The sequence below is a fragment of the Syzygium oleosum genome, unplaced genomic scaffold (genome assembly GCF_021117445.2).
Source record: "Syzygium oleosum isolate NSW1041296 unplaced genomic scaffold, Sole_v2.1 Sole_v2.05, whole genome shotgun sequence".
NCBI classification, from domain to species: domain Eukaryota; kingdom Viridiplantae; phylum Streptophyta; class Magnoliopsida; order Myrtales; family Myrtaceae; genus Syzygium; species Syzygium oleosum.
The window spans coordinates 8815926-8830667 of NW_026607489.1; the positions used below are offsets into that span (position 1 = coordinate 8815926).

At 42.0% G+C, this 14742-nt stretch overlaps 2 protein-coding genes across 4 annotated transcripts; one reads left to right on the forward strand and one right to left on the reverse strand.

The window, feature by feature from the left end:
- Positions 1-5033: 5033 nt before the first annotated feature.
- Positions 5034-9952, forward strand: LOC115681735 (UDP-rhamnose/UDP-galactose transporter 6). 3 transcript variants are annotated; one of them, XM_030605783.2, is made up of 6 exons: positions 5034-5132; positions 6766-7001; positions 7934-8118; positions 8197-8397; positions 8610-8771; positions 9352-9952. In XM_030605783.2, exons 2-6 carry the CDS (start codon positions 6872-6874, stop codon positions 9679-9681), a joined length of 1008 nt encoding a protein of 335 aa, XP_030461643.1. In that variant the 5' UTR covers positions 5034-5132; positions 6766-6871; the 3' UTR covers positions 9682-9952. The 3 variants fall into 3 exon arrangements, with proteins under 3 accessions (XP_030461643.1, XP_030461644.1, XP_056167658.1); XM_030605784.2 differs by lacking the exon at positions 5034-5132 and adding an exon at positions 5193-5347; XM_056311683.1 differs by lacking the exon at positions 5034-5132 and adding an exon at positions 5261-5351 and having other exon boundaries at positions 6769-7001.
- Positions 9953-12070: 2118 nt separating this feature from the next.
- On the reverse strand, positions 12071-14055 carry LOC115681762 (40S ribosomal protein S18). Its single transcript, XM_030605826.2, has 4 exons — positions 13918-14055; positions 13624-13784; positions 12649-12837; positions 12071-12374 (listed from the first exon to the last, which is right to left on the reverse strand). Exons 1-4 carry the CDS (start codon positions 13918-13920, stop codon positions 12269-12271), a joined length of 459 nt encoding a protein of 152 aa, XP_030461686.1. The 5' UTR covers positions 13921-14055; the 3' UTR covers positions 12071-12268.
- Between the last annotated feature and the right edge of the window lie 687 nt (positions 14056-14742).

Sequence of the window (14742 nt, forward strand, 5' to 3'; positions counted from 1 at the left end):
AAATTAAAAAAGAAAAAGAAAACGTAACTAGACACTCATAGCTTTTCTGCTCTCTTATCTCTCGAACACTCATTTGATGGGTACCTACTTGATTTATGGATGATGTGGTTAATAGAACCGATATCATAGCATAGGAATTGTATGGAAAGTCGTGTTCTTTTCTTTTTGTTCCGTTGATCCGATGTTGGTCCACATATTTTTTTTATTTGTCTAGGAAAACTTGGTGGGACCGGTTCCATGGACCCGCCGGAACCGAACCGGATGGCGGTCCGGTTCCGGCAGTCCATGGAACCGACGGCGGTCCTCGATCCCAAAATTGAGGACCATACTTGCGGTTGGTCACAGGGTTAGGGGTGGGCCAACCCGACCATGCTCACCCCTACTTTTTCAGACGAAAAGGCAAGACTCTCTCTCTCCTCTTTCTATTGCGAGCGGCCTTTCCTCTTCCACTTCCGAATCTCTCTCTCCACTCACGCTCTGCTCTCTCCCCCTCCCAACTCACGCCTCTGAAGAACCACACCGACGTTGATGCCCGACTCGCTCTATACCTCTCGATGCTGACGGCATCGTTCGTCGGAGGCGACGGCATCGTTAGTCGGATGTGTGAGTCGAAACGGAGAGCGAGAACAGAGCGTAAGTGCAAAGGGTGAGTAGAGAAAGAATCCTGCTTTTTCGTTTGAAAAATTGCTCGTCTGACTCGGTGGGTTTGGGCGACACGTGGACTCGGATTTTGCCATGTTGGAATCACAGCTCCATGCAATATTTTCTCGTAAACCACCACATCGACTCAATCAAGAACATATTAAGTTCAAGAACTAGGCTCCGTTCGTTTGGCAGAAAATATTCTTTAAAATATTTTTCCGGAAGTCATTTTTTACGGAAAATATTTTCCCGAAACATAATTTCTACGTGTTCGGCGATCAATATGAAAAAGTTTCGGAAAATATTTCTCACCGGCGACGGTCGGCGGGCGGCCGGTGGCGGCGGCGGCGGCGACCGGCGGCGGCGGGCGGCGCGCGCACCGGCGGCGGCGGCGGCGCGACCGGGCGGCGGCGGGCGGCCGCGCGCGACCGGGCGGCGGCGGGCGGGGCGGCGGCGGCCGGCGACCGAGGCGCGGGCAGCGGCGGGCGGCGGCGGGGCGGGCGGCGCAGCCGGCGCAGCCGGCGGCGGCGGCGGGCGTGGCGGCGGGCGGCGGCGAGCGGCCGGCGACCAGCCGCCAACGGTGGTGACCAGGCGATCAACTTCCTCTCCCACGGAAAATATTTTCCTCCCATGGGCAATTTTACCTTCAATTTGGGGAAAATGATTTCTCTACAAAGAGGAAATCATTTTCCTCAAAACAATGAAGGATTTGGGGGTGGGGAAGGAAAATGTTTTCCACGGAAAATATTATCCGCCCCGAATACTGGAAAACGCGAAAAATATTTTGGAAAAATATTTTTCCGCAAAACGAACACACCTAAAAAGAAAAACAAAGTTCTACTACAAAACCCACTGTAGAAAGAAACAAAGATATATAAAAGACAACATCATAGGGCATATTTAGTTAATGATAGCAAAAAAAAACACCGTCATGATGTCAAAGAAGGGGGATGGGAACAAACGGCAGTTCGAACTTGATGAACTCACCTTCATCACTGGAAGCAAGAGAGATCGAAGATGAGAGCAAGAAGCGAAGTACCCGGGCCATGAATTGCCCAAACTAGAGTTGGCCATTTCAATCTATCGAAACTGTTAAGATACACGTGTAACCTGTGTTAAAAAAATCTCATATCGAATAATCGATGAGGTGTTAAAATTGGTGGGCCCCCAATCTGTTTTGGTGTTTGAAAAATATCTCAACAAAGAAATCTCATGCTCGACGCTTGTTTCAGGTGAAAATGGATGTCACGGTTGGTTTGGCCGACACTTGTTTCGGGTGGAAATTGCCATCACGGTTGGTTTGGCGAGAAGTAACCATAAACAGTTGGTCTGGTGACGCGAGAGAAAAATATCTCAACAAAGAAATCTTATGCTCGACACTTGTTTCGGATGGAAATTGTCATCACGATTAGTTTGCCCGACGCTTATTTCGGATGGAAATTGCCATCATGGTTGGTTTGGCGAGAAGTGACCATAGACAGTTGGTCTGGTAACGCGAGATAGAGACCCTGGGTGATGAGCAAACCTAACACCGAGCTCACACGTGAGGGGGAGATGGTTGAGATACACGTATGAGTTGTGTTAGAAAAGTCCTACATCGAATAATTGATGTGGTGTTGAGCAGTTAATATATCCTAATTGGCCCATAACTCATTGGCTTAAGCTTTTGAGTGAATATGGGTCTAACTGGATATGTTGACGGGCTCAGACTTTGGCTCCCTCTTGGCGATCTCCCCAGGTGAAGGTATTAGGCTTCTGTTGGGCGCTCCCAACAGAAACCATCAAGAACCACCCCCAACAAAAAGCAATCTTGGAGTGAGTTTGCCGCCGAAATAAGCACGTGAGTCACACATGCAACCCCGCCGGCAAAGATTCATTATCTCTCTTCCCCAAAATTCATTTTTCCACTCTTGCCCCGATCGTCGATATCGCGAAGGAGCTTCCACGAACGGGCGATGGCATCGTTTTACGATGCTGCTACGTCGGATTATTCAAAAAAGAAATCGAGAATAGATCAATTAGAAGTTGATTAAACTAAACGATTATGTATGAAAGTTGAAAAGAAAATAGAAAAAAATAATAATTTATGAAATTGCAAAATTTATCAATGTAAGCATCGGCCGTCCTATGTGGCGATTTCTGACCAAATTTGACCGCAAATTATCAAAATGTTTAGAATTAAATTAACCAAATTGAAAGGTTTATATCTGAATTGACATTAGTCAATAAGTTTAGAACTTTTTTGATAATTTTTTCCCATGGATTTCTTTTCGTGTTAGGCAGATTTTGAATTAAAAAGGAATGATATTGAAATGTCTAGAATATCATCAAAATATGTCATTTGCGAGGTAAAAATAATGGTACATCTGAAATTATTTGCACATAATATTTATTTTTAACAATTTCTTTAAAAAAATTGGAATGTCCATTTCCATTGATGGAGCCATGGAATGGCCATTGAACCTTATTTGGTGGAATGATCCTTCATTTGGAATGAGCAGCCCACCTCCTTTTGAATAAACAAATTAAAGAAAGTAAATTAATCATCGTATTTTATATGAGGAATTTTTTTAATGCGTCCTATGAATAGCACATGAAATCTTTTCCACTACTTTACTATTTTCAAATGGAGTGTCTTGAAACTTGCACAAGGGAGAGTGGTGAGGAGATGGAAAGATGGTGCATGTGCATGTGCACGTGATATTCGTATCCAACAAAATTTTCTACAACTATTTTTAACTCCCACTTTTCTTTCTTTTGGGAAAAATTCTACTTTTCTGGTCAAGTCCATGTACTTTTTGATTGGCTAATCAAATCCGTTTTACTTTCATAAATCTTCTAATTAAGTCCTTCTAACATCAGGACCGATCAAATCCAGCTGACATGGGTCATCGGACGACCTCGTAATTTGACTTGGATGAATTTTTTCATTGTAGACATCCACATGGATGTACACATTGGCTAAACTTTATTCACGTCATGTTCCGAAATTTTTCCATCCATGTCCGTATCTTTTAACCATATCATATCTTGGTGTATTCCAATAACTAAGTCAACTAAATTTGGTTGGATTTGGTGTCCGCGTAACTTGAGAAGAAAATTTACGAAAGTAGAAGAATTCGATTAGACAAATTTAAAGTACATAGATTTGATTGCAAGAAAAAAACGCAAAACTAATAAGAAGAATTTTTTCCTTTCTTTATTTGTGATCTAGGGGCACGAGCGGAAAATCTGGCTACTTGGAGATCCATATAATACCTTTTTTTGGTCGGAAGGATCCACATAATACCCCGCAAGCTTATAAATCAATTAAAACTCACTCTTTTGGTTTTGTATGGGTGGCCATGAGTTACGGCAGTTTGCAATCAGTTTATCGTGAGATTTTGAACAAGCGACTTCTTGTTCTTGAGCTAGAATTCTCTTAATGTCCGAATCTCAACTCGAGAGCTTGTTGCTTCTGCTTATGATCGATGATGTGTTGCTATATTAGTTGAAAGTTTTCTCTCGAAAAGTATAGAAAACATACCTCCTTTTCCGCACACACACCACTTTCATACCCCTGTTTTCAAAAATACATGTATCATACCTTTGGACCAAACCGTATAATGGAAAGAACATATTATCCCTAAGGAAAAGCTAGATCTTGAATTCGTCTCGATCCCTATCTCCAATCACTTAATATCTCCACCACCCACCACCATCCGCCACCGCCGTCTGCCGCCCTCCATCGCGCCCAACCGCTCCAACCACCGTCCCTCCTCGGCGCCTTTGACCGATGTTGCCTCTCCAAGCTATAAGCCTCCCTAGCAACCCATCACGCTCGGCCTCGACCTCCCCCTCCCCCTCCCTCTCTCAACATCACATGTCGTGTGCTGCTCGGATGACCATGACGAGGTCGGTCGGTAGCGACCTCAAATTGGGATTGCCGCTCAGCAATGACCCAGATCCGAGGTCAAGACCGCTACGAACAATCTCTCCCGAAATCTTCCTTTGCTTCCCTTACCTCAATCCAAGGTCATGCGATCTCATATACCTCATATGTTATACGCAGACTCGCGTATAATTCCACGATAATTTACCGAAACTCGAATAAACCAATCTAAAGGCAAACTTCAAGTTCAACTTTTTTTCAAGTTCAAGCAAAGAAGGCCCCTTGTCTACTAGCCAAAGTAGGAGCTGTGGGAAAGCCCTACTTCATTCGCATTATTACAGCATTTAGCCCGTTTTGTCTGCACCTAAAAAATAAAAATAAAAATGCGTATTAATCGTGGCATAAAAAAAAGGCAAAAAAGAAAGAGGAAAAAACGAAGGAAAAAGAGAAAAAAAAAAAAAACTAGTCCTGCTCTCATTAAGTGAAGCTATAATTGCAGATTAATTAAGAGATCCGAACGTAAAAGCTAACCGAGCTTCTTCTTAAACGAGGAGAAAGGTTGCGAACTTGGCGGCTCTCTGTCATCTTCCTCCCCGGTTCGTTAATTCTGCATCGCCAGGTCCGCCCTCCCTCTCCCTCTCCCTCTCCCTCTCTACTCTCTCTCTCTCTACGTCGCTTCGCCGATCTCGATCCTCCCGCGTCTCCGCCCAGGTGCCCCCCGCCGCCTGCCGCCGGCGATCTCCCTCCCCCACCTCCCTCCCTCCGTCCCTCCGACCGTCGCCGTCCGGCGAGCTCGGCTCGCGCCCGGATCGGATCTAGGGTTTTCCCGGCGAGGTACGTTTTTTCGCGCGAGCTGTGGCTGGATTTAGCGTGTGGCGCCGTTGCGTCCGGCGGCTCGTTGGTTCTGAGCTCGTCGGGCTCGATCGCCGCGACCGGCGGTTTGGATTTCCGTTCCGGATCGGCTTCCCTCGGGATCTGTTCCGGATTCGCGGTCGTTTCGGGTTTTCTCCGTGCGTTCTCCCCTCCTCTTGATGTGCTGCTTAGATCGGTGATCTCGAAAGCTTGAGTTCGGTCTAGTCGTCAGCTCGCTACGAGGCGAGCTCGTGCTCGAGCTCCCCTGGTTTTGTCATTTTGAAATCTCGGAGCTTGATCGCCGGCTAGCTTAGCTGGTTTTTGTTAGCAATTGTTGTGCGGAGTGTCCGTTGTTGTGCTCGCTATTGTTTCGAAATCCTATTGCTATCTTTTCCATGGAAAAAGTATGCTAAGAGTACGGTAGAGATGGCTTGATTTCTTTAAATAACTTAGATTTGAGATATACTGCTAAATGCCACCACGATCATTAAATCATTCTGCCGTCTTGGCTGTAAAAGTTTTGACATAATTCCAATTTAGAAAAAACCGGACAACATTACGCATTTACCAGGAAAGAATTTTATGGAGAATCACCGAGAATTCTGTGCTTGTAGTAGATGAATTTACTATTTACCGACTTCAATGCACGACTACTCATCGGGCAGTAAAGTTTTGGATGGAATTAGAAAGGGAAAATCGCTAGGATAAGGATTCACAGAGTAGATTGTCGGTCCACATTATATGTGAGTCTGGGAAAATGCCCTTGGAGCAGCTAATTGTGCCAAAAACTCCTTCACATCAGAGTTGGGGGTCCTTAAGCATCACAAATTCAAAGGTTAATAATTGCCGAAACACAACTTACTGAACAGGAAGAACTGTGATTCATACACACACTTATTAAGTCCATGTAGACCTTTATTGCTTACAGAAACAAATCCCAGTTTAACAAGGAGAAGAGTAAGTTTCGTATCAATTGATAGGTGCTTAATTTAGATACTAGGATATGATTTGAGCTTAAAACGCTTTCTACACATCTCCATAGGTCGTTTTGGGCATACTATAATGGCGCTTCAACAAAGTTCAATTTTTTTCAGTGCAAAGCTAGTTAACTTGTGATCTTTAGATGCTACTTCAGATTCTTCATAGCATTAGTTAGTTGAACTCCCTACAGAAAGAAGTGAGATATAGTATAATTCTTGCTTCACCGTTAAAATTTTTCACTGTGATGGAGGTTGACTCTCAATTTGGCTTTTAAGTATCCTAGAGGTTTTTATTTCAATTATTTCTGCATGGTGCAATTTGGTTGTGTAATTTGTAGATGCTACAAATTTGATGTTTAAATGCCAGCTTATTGAATCGGACCTTTCTAACTCTTCTTTATTGTTGTGATGTCTCTGTAGAAGCTTGCGTTGGCAAGTAACTCCCTGTCGGGTTGTCTTTTTCCACGAATTTCTTTATGGAGACTGAAAGATAGACTTTGGGGAGCAGCGTTGACGAAATTGAAAGATGGCTCTATCTAGCAAGGCTGATCAAAAGGCAGCTGTAGATGTAGCTGCATGGATGTTCAATGTTGTCACTTCAGTTGGTATTATCATTGTCAACAAAGCCTTGATGGCTACTTATGGCTTCAGCTTTGGTAAGCTACTTAACCAAATTATGTTGAAATTTCTTATTCTTGGAGCATCCTATTGTCTTACTTTGACCTAGCATCGAACTTAATACTTCAGTGATACAAGTGTTAGCACTATGATCATCACATGGGTGATTTATTCCAATAGTTTGTTCAACATACTGGTTAAGGATCTCAATCTTAAGCCTTATGCCTTGGGGTTGCACCTGGTCATCAGTGAGGTGGGGACAGGTCTGCTGAGGGTCATTAATAATAGAAGTCAAAGGAAAGGTGAAGCAATTGAATATAGATTGAAAATTTAAAGTAGTTAAGCTGCAGAAAATCAGTGGAGTTTCTGCATGGCCAAAACCAAATCTATTTTGGCGAGTTTTATGTTAGGATACGATTAAAATTTTTTTTGCAGTGATATGAAGATTATCAATGGCACAGGACATATTCGTGATTATCTATAAATACTATATGTAACTACTCTCTCATTTCAGTAATTCTTATGAGCCTAAACAATGATGCCCCCTGCCAGAAGCTCGAGAACTCTAAATTTACTAGAGTTTAGTGCTGAGTAGTCTTGAATTTCTTGTTCCTTGCCTGCTATCTGTGAGATTTGGTTCACAGGAGTTGTTTGGTTCCTTTTCCTTGAACAGCCTCAATTTCATATGAGAACTCCGTAACGGAAGTCCATTATGGTAGTAACTAAATAGATCTCTACAATCATGAGAAGAAAGTGAACATGATATTTATCTCCTACGGATTTCTCCACAAATGTATGGTCTAGGGAGTATACTTGTATAGAAGTAATAGTATTCTTGAGGTATGAGGACAATGGTTTTTTCTTGAACCAGTACTGTTTTTTGCGGATATAGTTAATCCAATTGTAATATGAAACTAATGATACTTAACGATGATGTACCGTAATGACATTAGCTCTCTCTCCTTTGCAGCTACAACATTGACTGGTTTACATTTTGTTACCACGACCTTGATGACAGCCATCTTAAGGTGGTTGGGATACATCCAATCCTCTCATCTGCCTATCCATGAGCTTCTGAAGTTCGTCATTTTTGCCAATTTTTCCATTGTCGGAATGAATGTCAGTCTAATGTGGAACTCAGTGGGATTCTATCAGGTACATCTGACTCTTCAATTTGGCAAATAATTTTGTGAGATGCTTTACAATTTACACATTTGCTTAACCAACTATCAGATTGCAAAGCTGAGCATGATCCCTGTTTCCTGCTTTTTGGAAGTGGTGTTGGACAAAATGCGGTACTCCAGAGATACAAAGCTGAGCATAGGAGTTGTTCTTTTAGGAGTTGGTGTTTGTACTGTCACTGATGTGAGTGTTAATACGAAAGGCTTCGTTGCTGCTCTGATTGCAGTGTGGAGCACTTCGCTTCAACAATATGTAAGTACTCTTTGTTTCATTTAATGGTAGTCTATGATTTACCCTATTTCAAGTATTTCTTAGTCAAGCAAAGTCAATTATCCTACATCCTACATGTACTTTTCGTGGCTATAGTATTGCTTTTATGCACCTCCAATGAATGTTCACGCTTATAGATGTATGGAATAGCAGCCTGAGTTCACCATTGGGTAACCTTGTTTTTGCTTGCGCAGTACGTGCATTACCTTCAGAGAAAGTATTCATTGAGTTCCTTCAACTTGTTGGGACATACTGCTCCTGCCCAGGCTGGTTCACTGCTCTTGGTTGGCCCATTTCTGGACTATTGGATGACAAACAAGAGAGTTGACGCTTATGACTATACCCCAGTTGCTGTGGTAAGCTTACATATTCATAGTCTTTAAAGTAACATTTTAGTTGTCGGCACTGCAATGGACTCTCTGCTCTCTGAATCTTTTGCTATATGTAATATATGTAATGTGCAATTTCCTTGCTCCAGTTAGATTTGTAGACGACGCTAGCACTGTCCTGAGGTATTTTCTGACAGTGTTTAACCCGAATTCTTGGACATTCTAGGAATGCGCTCGCCTATATTTGACCTTTTGATGAACCACATGCACCTTCCTACTGTCATTATTCTTGTTTGAGTTCAGAATCTGATGTTGGCCTCCTTACAGTTTTATTTACCAGGGAGCAGCTAACTTTCATGACCAGTATGGATGTCAAGGAAATCATACACTTAATATATGGGATTTTGATATCGCTTCTTTGATTTTGCTTCATCTTTGTGTTTGCTTGCCACATAAAATTGAAGTTTCATAGCATGGAAACATAAGACTTCAAATTTTGTTGAATGATACCATAAGCATGAGCAGTTGACTGTATTGAATCTTCTCAATTTGTTCTAATCACGAAGTGCTGTTAATCAAGGCTTGCTTTTCATGTTGGATTTTGCAGATGTTTATTATTCTATCTTGCACCATTGCTGTGGGGACTAATCTCAGCCAGTTCATCTGCATCGGTAGATTTACTGCTGTTTCTTTCCAAGTAATTGGCCATATGAAGACAATCCTTGTCTTGATCATGGGCTTCCTCTTCTTTGGGAAGGAGGGTCTCAATCTTCAAGTAGTCATCGGCATGATCATAGCTGTAGTTGGAATGATCTGGTATGGCAACGCATCATCTAAGCCTGGGGGGAAGGAGCGCCGAAGCCATTCACTTCCTACCAGCAGACAACATAAACACGGTAGTTTGTCGGAATCCACCGAAATAGACGGGAAAGTTTAAATATTAGTGATCGCCAGTGAGCAAAACATACAAGATAGCTGATTCCAATTTATCATCTGAGATTAGAAAACCGGTGTTCTTTTTCTTCTCCATTGTTTTTCCTCATTCAGTTATTCTTTGTTGTCCCCAAGCCACTCCAAGGGAACAGATCTTGCTGAATAGGGATAGCTGTGCTGCAAAAATTTTCCCTGCTTGATCATATAAGTTATAGTAATTAAATTGTTGCTCATTTCACAATTATAAAAAAGTTTGGTTTTCTTTTGGCGATTAAGCTTGTCCAGGTCTGTTCTTTGACTTAAAGGCAGTACTTCATGTATGCTGCAGTTTTCAGTCCCAGCCATTAATTATTCCTAATTAGGTGAACGATCACTATTCTGAGTTACCTTATTATTGCTTGGTTATGAACTGATGTGCTTTCGAAGCAAAGTAAATATCAGAAATTCTGGACCTACTAAATAAAGGGTCAAGCGTTACCAAGAAATTAGTTATGGCCAAGATAAAGTTGCCTGTAATCAGATGCAGCCTATTATTTCTATTTGGCTTTTGGACAATTACAAAAATCTATCTACAAATTTTCTCTGTCAATTACAATTTGCATCTTCGAATTTTAAAAACCTACACTTGGCACTCTATACTAAAATCCTACGCCTCTTTTTTTCGTTCTTTTGGACAAAAAATCCTACGCTTCGCATTACACGTTTTTGAAAAAAACTTACACTTTTCACCGGTTATTTTCATAATTATTTCCTAAATTTGTTTCATTCCAGAATGTCAAGTATAGGTTCTATATTTTTTTCCTCTCCTTTACAAGTCTCGGGTGCAAAGTGTAAGGTTCTAAATCTCGGTTGTTGCAAAGGGTAAATAAGGGGAAGAGGAGGATTTTCATCCTGCCTGCAAGTGGCGTGTGAATATCTCCTCCTGCGTACAATTTGATCAAATTCATGCAGTCTGGGTCCCTCGTTTGAGCATAGACATGTGTGAGTTCTCTTTACCTGTTACTTTGGCGACGCATGATGAATCCGAGTGGGCAGTTCTATGGTCCGTTTGAGGGGATGGATCATAACAGATAATGGCTCTTTGATTTTTCCGCTACTCTTATGCAAATTGTTGCAATGCACAAAATGGTGAAGCTTTACAATTAACGGACAAGATTTACTCTTTTTATTCTGTGGTCATCAAAAAGTTGGGGTCGATTCCCCAACATCCGAGACCAAGATTCGGAGAGCAGAGGCTAAAAGAAAAAGAGTAGCATCTCTCTCGCGTCTCTCGAGCAAGCGGAGCTCAAATGACACCCTGTTTCGTTTGCTAGCCTGAGAGACATAGTTAAACAAAAACGTTCAATGAGGGCAAGTGAAGCTCAAATAATGCCCTGATTGCTAACCTGAGAGACATTGTGAAACAAAAACGTGTGATGACCAAAGGAAGGTGAATGTACCCTGATCAGTTGATGTGGCCCAATTGGGCTTGGAGATTCTAATATACACTAAACATTAACTCAACAAGATAATCCGATGGACCATCCAAATATGAAGTAAATGAGACGGGGATGCTAGACATATCAACATCCACGGCCTTCATGGCTACTCCGACATATCAACATCCACCCCTTCAACCATGCCTTCATGGCTACTCGGACGATGAAAGATTCAAAGGTGGAGACTCTAGTTATGTACAACCAAGCACCGACAGAACTGGGAGATTAACTTTAACTTCCTGAGCTTGATACGATTCTCTAAGAATTCGTATCAGGGTATATCACTTCATTGATGGAAGCTGACAGTAAACATCTTGGACTTGTTGATTGTTATCAAAATTGAACATCTCATTGCCTTCCCTGAAAGGAATAAAAGAGTAGAAAGAAGATAGAGGACCTCATCACTGCGAAACGCCCAAACAACCAGTATATGTTTCCCTCACAATTTGAAGTACTGGTGTCTAGTATCAAGTAGTTCAGAGCTTTGCAAGTCTACTTTAGATGTCAACATTATATGCACATTTGGTAATGAACATTCATCTATAAATCCCAGAAGTTTCATATGCCTGAATCACAGCAGAATTCTGACGGCAACATCTGACATACCATCACATTCTCAGTTAATATAAAAAAGACACAACACGTCTGATTTACTTGCAAGCACTATGGACTCCGCGACATTGTTAGTTATCGTATTATTTGTTTCAGCTCTTGGTGAATGTGCCCCATTAATTCAAAAGCGTAAAATTAGTTGGAAAGGGAAACACGAACCCCCCATAGTTTTGCCAAGGCTCATAATTAGCATCAGAAGCCAAGGCAGTCATCACATCCTAGATGAATTCAGGATAGACTATATCTACTAAGTGATCCTTTGCAATTGAAAAATTAAAACCGCAGGCATGATGAGAAACAGCATTCTCTCAAAAATTTGATTCATGTAATTGCACTACCATTTCAGCAAAACCGGGCAAAAAACATCATACAACTAAAAGGAAAAAAAATGTTGAGTTATAAATCTACTAAGTCCATGCAAGGAACTTAAACTCAGAGATCAAACGGAAGACCTACTCCAAAGGCCTTCCATGTAATGCCCACACTTGAAAGGAATAAAACTCAACGCTTCTTGGAGACACCAACAGTTTTTCCTCTACGGCCAGTAGTCTTTGTGTGCTGGCCACGAACACGCAGGCCCCAGTAGTGCCTCAGACCACGGTGGTTCCTACATTGCAGTGTTAATGTCAGCTACTTACACCATCGTGCTCAGATTCCTATTACTTAGAGGGATGATACCCAAAAAAGCTAATTTACTAGCTTCCACAGTTGCAGTCAGCAAAAAAAATCAATTTGGAAGAACATGTGTTTAAGGGTGGCAATGCACACGCAGGTCTCCCCCACCACATACTTGAACAGAATGAAAAAGAGACATTGTCTTAATCATGGCACAGCACCGTAAACCAATACACAGCAAAAAAATGAGCAAATGCTGCAGTCACCTGATCTTCTTCAACCTCTCCAAATCATCCCTCAGCTTCATGTCCAGGGCATTCGAGACAACCTGAGAGTACTTTCCATCTTTGTAATCCTTCTTTCTGTTCAAAAACCAGTCTGGAATCTTAAACTGACGGGGGTTGGCGACAATAACCATAAGGTTGTCTAGCTCTGCAGCAGTCAATTCACCAGCCCTGGCAGCAAAAAAGAAACTTCCCACATTAGGTGCATCTTATAGCAGAAATGCCTACCGTTTTGCAAGGATTCAGAAACAAATCATTCACTGGACACGTATTGCACACGCTAGAACTATCAAATGCATTAAACCAGTAGATGCACTGTTAATAAAGTGAGAACAAATTATAGACTCAACAGAAGATTAAACTAATCATCTACACTATCTTCCACTCCTGCAGTTCAGTTTAGAAATAAGAAATAAGGAGCACACCAAATCTTCCTAATTCCTACTCAGTTCACATGACAGAACACTCCGAGGCATCACGTTTCTCCGATTATCCATAAAATTCGCAATGACCACGCATCAGTAGCTACTTCATTTCACACGAGACCAGTGCCCAAGTAGTTCAGTGAGTAGCCAACCCGAAAAAAGAGTTGTTTCAAGATCACCAGAAACCAACTCATACAATGATGATGACCAGAAACTATCCTCCCAAAATGCAACTGAAACTATCAAATCCAGATGCCTGCATGAGCGGAGGCATAACACTTGCACCCTCAAACAGCCAGGAAGCACGAAACTTTTCTTTGTCCCTAGTTCAATACACATCTACTCGGAAGATTTCTCCTAGCGTCAACAAATAAAGTGCCGATTTGTTTATCCAAACTATCGTACTCGCACATACGCATCATGCTCGATTCTCCAAAAGCAACGCAAGCTCGCACCACAATCAATGCGGATCTCGACGATACTTCGACGGCACCAACGGCTGATACGGGAGCGGAAAGAGAGGAAACCGAACCTCTTGTTCATGTCGACGTCGGCCTTCTTGCAGACGATGTTGGCGAAGCGGCGGCCGATACCCTTGATGGAGGTGAGGGCGAACATGATCTTCTGCTTCCCATCGACGTTGGTGTTCAGCACACGCAGGATGTGCTGGAACTCCTCGTTCGCCACCAGCGACTGCCCATTTTCACACACACACACACACACACTTCGATCTTCAAAACCACTCGAAACAAGGAGGGAAAAGAAGAAGGAGAAGAAGAAGAAGAAGAAGAGGATGAAGCTAGACGGAGTCACCGCCGGTTCTTACCATCGCGGTTGACACGGGCTTCGGAGGCGCGGCGGCGGCAGGCGGCGGCAAATGCGGGAGGGAGGCGCGAGACTCTTCTTTCTGTTCGCTGGCCGTGTAGAGAGCTAGGGTTTCGAGTGATCCTTATATATGCCCTCTCACGGCGTGCAATGACGTTTTTGCCCTCCCCTGGTGGCGTATGGGATATATTTCTTTTGACCCGACCCGACCCGTATTAAACTTTACCGACCGGCTAGGTAATCTCGTGTATGTGTGTTAAACCAATCGCGTAGTATTATAGTATGTTAATTTTAATGTCAAAATCTTTCGATAACTTATTTAATTTACACGATCGTAATTAATACCTATGTGTTTTGCAATTGTAATGCAATTGAAGCAAAGTCATGATGCAATCAATTTTGATTGGATCATATATCTTGTTCTTTAATGTATATTACCAGTAGAGATTGCTCGACTTTTATACCAAAGAAATCGAAATTGGGTGGTGCAAAACAATGGGATTGAAAATAGGAAATAGGATCTTTATCTGAATACCGTCTGTCAACCAATTTTGGAATGCAACAAAAATGAGTATTTCTTTTTAATTCTCAATTTCAGTTTTTCATAAAGAAATAATGCTTAGATTACGATATTGCTTCACGTTTTTTTTCTTTTTGTTCCAAAGGATCCACGTTGATCAAGTTTGAAACTTTTCCAAAGAGGGTTGTTTTTGGAATTTATTTTTTCGTCTTTAATCAATAGAGAGTTACTAGTCATACCCGTGACGGTTACACATGTGAGAAGAAAATTCTTAAAAGATAGTTCACATTATAAACAATCTATGTC

Coding starts and splice junctions, on each gene's coding strand:
- LOC115681735 (XM_030605783.2), top strand. CDS start 6,872: ATGGCTCTATCTAGCAAGGCTGATCAAAAGGCAGCTGTAGATGTAGCT. Junction 7,002..7,933: donor TACTTATGGCTTCAGCTTTG/GTAAGCTACTTA, acceptor TCTCCTTTGCAG/CTACAACATTGACTGGTTTA. Junction 8,772..9,351: donor ACTATACCCCAGTTGCTGTG/GTAAGCTTACAT, acceptor TGGATTTTGCAG/ATGTTTATTATTCTATCTTG.
- LOC115681762 (XM_030605826.2), bottom strand. Junction 12,838..13,623: donor GACGTCGACATGAACAAGAG/GTTCGGTTTCCT, acceptor TTTTGCTGCCAG/GGCTGGTGAATTGACTGCTG. Junction 12,375..12,648: donor GAGAGGTTGAAGAAGATCAG/GTGACTGCAGCA, acceptor ACTGCAATGTAG/GAACCACCGTGGTCTGAGGC.